The sequence below is a fragment of the Charadrius vociferus genome, unplaced genomic scaffold (assembly GCF_000708025.1).
Source record: "Charadrius vociferus isolate BGI_N301 unplaced genomic scaffold, ASM70802v2 scaffold49, whole genome shotgun sequence".
Lineage (NCBI taxonomy): Eukaryota > Metazoa > Chordata > Aves > Charadriiformes > Charadriidae > Charadrius > Charadrius vociferus.
In genome coordinates this window covers 4772313-4774931 of record NW_009661375.1, presented here as the reverse complement: position 1 = coordinate 4774931, position 2619 = coordinate 4772313, and the positions used below count along the sequence as shown (strand labels likewise).

General features: G+C 58.6%; 1 protein-coding gene across 2 annotated transcripts in view; it reads right to left on the bottom strand.

Annotated features, from left to right (window-relative positions):
- SAMD4A (sterile alpha motif domain containing 4A) overlaps positions 1-2619 on the bottom strand; it is a 110515-nt gene that overhangs the window by 1146 nt on the left and 106750 nt on the right. For both annotated transcript variants that reach the window (XM_009893903.1, XM_009893904.1), the window contains one exon: positions 1248-1331. In XM_009893903.1, coding sequence (XP_009892205.1) covers positions 1248-1331 — 84 coding nt within the window. The remainder of the gene's footprint in view (positions 1-1247; positions 1332-2619) is intronic.

Here is a 2619-nt window from a genome sequence, read left to right as displayed (position 1 = left end):
TTAAGACTAAAAAAAAAAAGGTTTTTTACCCCTTTTTTTTTTTTTTTTCTCCCCCGAAGGTTTATTTTTTTTTTTTTAAGAGCTATGTATAGCATGACCAGTTTCGAGAGGCTCGGGGTATGCCACCTGGAAAAAATAACTCGGAGGAACAGTACCCTGCGGAGGAACAAGACAGCTAAGCCTCGCCTGGGCACACGCCGGAGAAAGGCTTCGGGTGACAGAAGTGTCCTTGTTTTCCCGGCCAGGGATGCCGCCGTGGCCCTGCTGCCTCTTACAGTCCTTGCGCTCGCGTCCCTCTCCCCGGGACAGGCTGTCGCATCGCTGCAGGGAGCCCGGTGGCACTCATCTTCCCCGAGAGCTCCCGTCCTCCTCGACCGTTTGACGCAGTCCGGGGATTGCCGGGGGTGGAGACCCGAGCTGGTTATTCGGGATGGTCTGGGTGATGCTGGTGGCTGCGCTTGTCCCATCGCCGGGGGGTTCATCCTTCGTGCTTGGGGCTCTGGTGCACTGGCGACGGGAACCGCGCGCTTCTGGTGCCGGTGTGTTTTGCTGCGCTCCGCTCTCCATCACGTCACCTCTGCCTTTTCTGTCCTTCCTGCCTGTTTTTCCTCCTGGTCCTCCTCCCTCCCCGTGCCCGTTATCCGCCCGCCCGGGCTGATAACCACCGGCAGAACCACCGGCTGATAACCAGCGCCCGGCACCGTGCCCTGCAGCCTGTGGCAGGGTTTTCACCCCGTGCCTCGGGGCTCCCGCACCCCCCGGCCAAACGAGGGACGCCGGTGGCAGAAGGGTAAAATACTCCGAAGCCTGTGAACCATTCGAGCGCTCCGTTGGCAAGGGCTTAATCAGGAACTAATAACAGACTAGCAAGCTAATGCTAATTATTATTAGCAAGCTAACTAGTGGCTAATAAGCACGGACTCCACTGGTGCTGGGTGCAATCCCCGTGTTCGGTTTTACCCCTCTGCCTCGGCTACCTCGCCGAGAGAAGCCAACAGCCCCATCCGACCTCCCCCAGGAGCACCCTCATGAGCATCTCTGGAGGAGCATTCCTGGGAGCACCTCCGGGAGCATCCCTGGGAGTATCCCCAGGAGCATCCCTCCATCCAGCCCCACCGCCATCCCGTCTGCTCACAGCCACAGCCTGTCCCAGCTTTTGGGGGGCGCGGGGCAGGGGCAGGTGCTGGGGGGCTCGGCGGAGGCGGTGTGGACGTGCTGGAAGAGCCCGAGGAGGAGGGAGTGCTCACCGCTGAGCGCGTGCTCCGTCATGCTCAGGCACAGGGACTCCAGCCTGTTGTTGATGTCAGGTTCAGTCACCGGCACCTGGAACTCTGCAGGGACAAAGGGAGAAGAGACCTTGGTCAGGGGATCTGGCAGGCACCCTGCCTGCCTGCCCTGCGCCCTCTGCCCGCTCTGCTGCCGCCAAAGTGGGCGCACGTGGGGTAGGAAACCACCCGAAAGGTGCCCCCAGAGGGTCTGGCCACATGGCCGGACTATGGCAGCACTTTGCTTCCCGGTGCAATCATCACCTCTGGCAAGAGACGTTTGCAAAATAAGTCATCGCTCCCCTCTTTCTTATCGATAAGGGGTAAATGTGGGGGGACTCAATGGCATTGCAGCAGAAGGCGGATGGAAATGAAGGGTTCGGGCACCAGTTAGAGATGCTGGGGGGGGAGCTGGGGCAGGAGCAGCCCCCCCGCCGCAGGAGGATGCAGCCCCAGGGTCTCTCTCCCTTTGCTCAGGCGCCGCAGAAATCCTCCCTACGTGCAAAACCTTCAAGCAGGGCTGGCAGCTGCCTGTGCAGGCAGCGTGCAGGCAGGGTTAGCGCTCGGACGTGGGATGGCAGCACAGACCGGCAGAGCCGCCATCCGGCTTTTCCGTGGCCGCCTCAGCCACCGCTCGGTCACCCACAGCCCTGCTGCCATGTCCCCGGGGAGGGGGTCAGCACAAAAAAAGAGGAGGGGGGGATGAAGTTTGGTGTACTGCAATGCCCCGGTCTGAGCCACGCAGCACCAAAATGCCCTCCTCTTTGCAGCAAAGAGCTTTGCAAATACAGCTTTTGCTACTGATGGCCAGCATCTCCTGCTTGCCAGCGGCTTGCAGGAACACGGGACAAGGTCCAGGAGGGCCGAGGTCTCCACAGCCCGATGAAAAGTATTTCGGGAGCCCAGCCCTGCATTATTGCTTATTTTCCTCGCGACTCAGGCTGCATCTTTGGCTCTCTAATCCTCCTACGCCCTCGTTCACCGCAGGCTAACACGCAAAGAGAAACCTATTTATTCTCCTTCAGCGCCTGCAGAAATGTGCCCTTGTCCTGGTGTTTAATCAATACCTGAGAACAGACGCCGCTTTTGCTGTACACGACATTTGCTGCCTAAATTATGCAGTTAAAACACCGCAGGCGTGTGATGTGAGGGGAGCTGCCAAGCTGAAACCACGGCAGAAGCTTACGGATGAGGTTTAGTTTACCAGGGGTGGTGGTGGTGTAACTCCCCGTCCTGCGGTATAAATTGTTATGGTGTGCTGGTAAGAAAAGGCGTGTATAAAGGCTAATGAAGGGATACACAGAGAAAAAGGGATGAGTGTCCTCATGGGAAAGATGCTCCAGGTCCAGGGCCA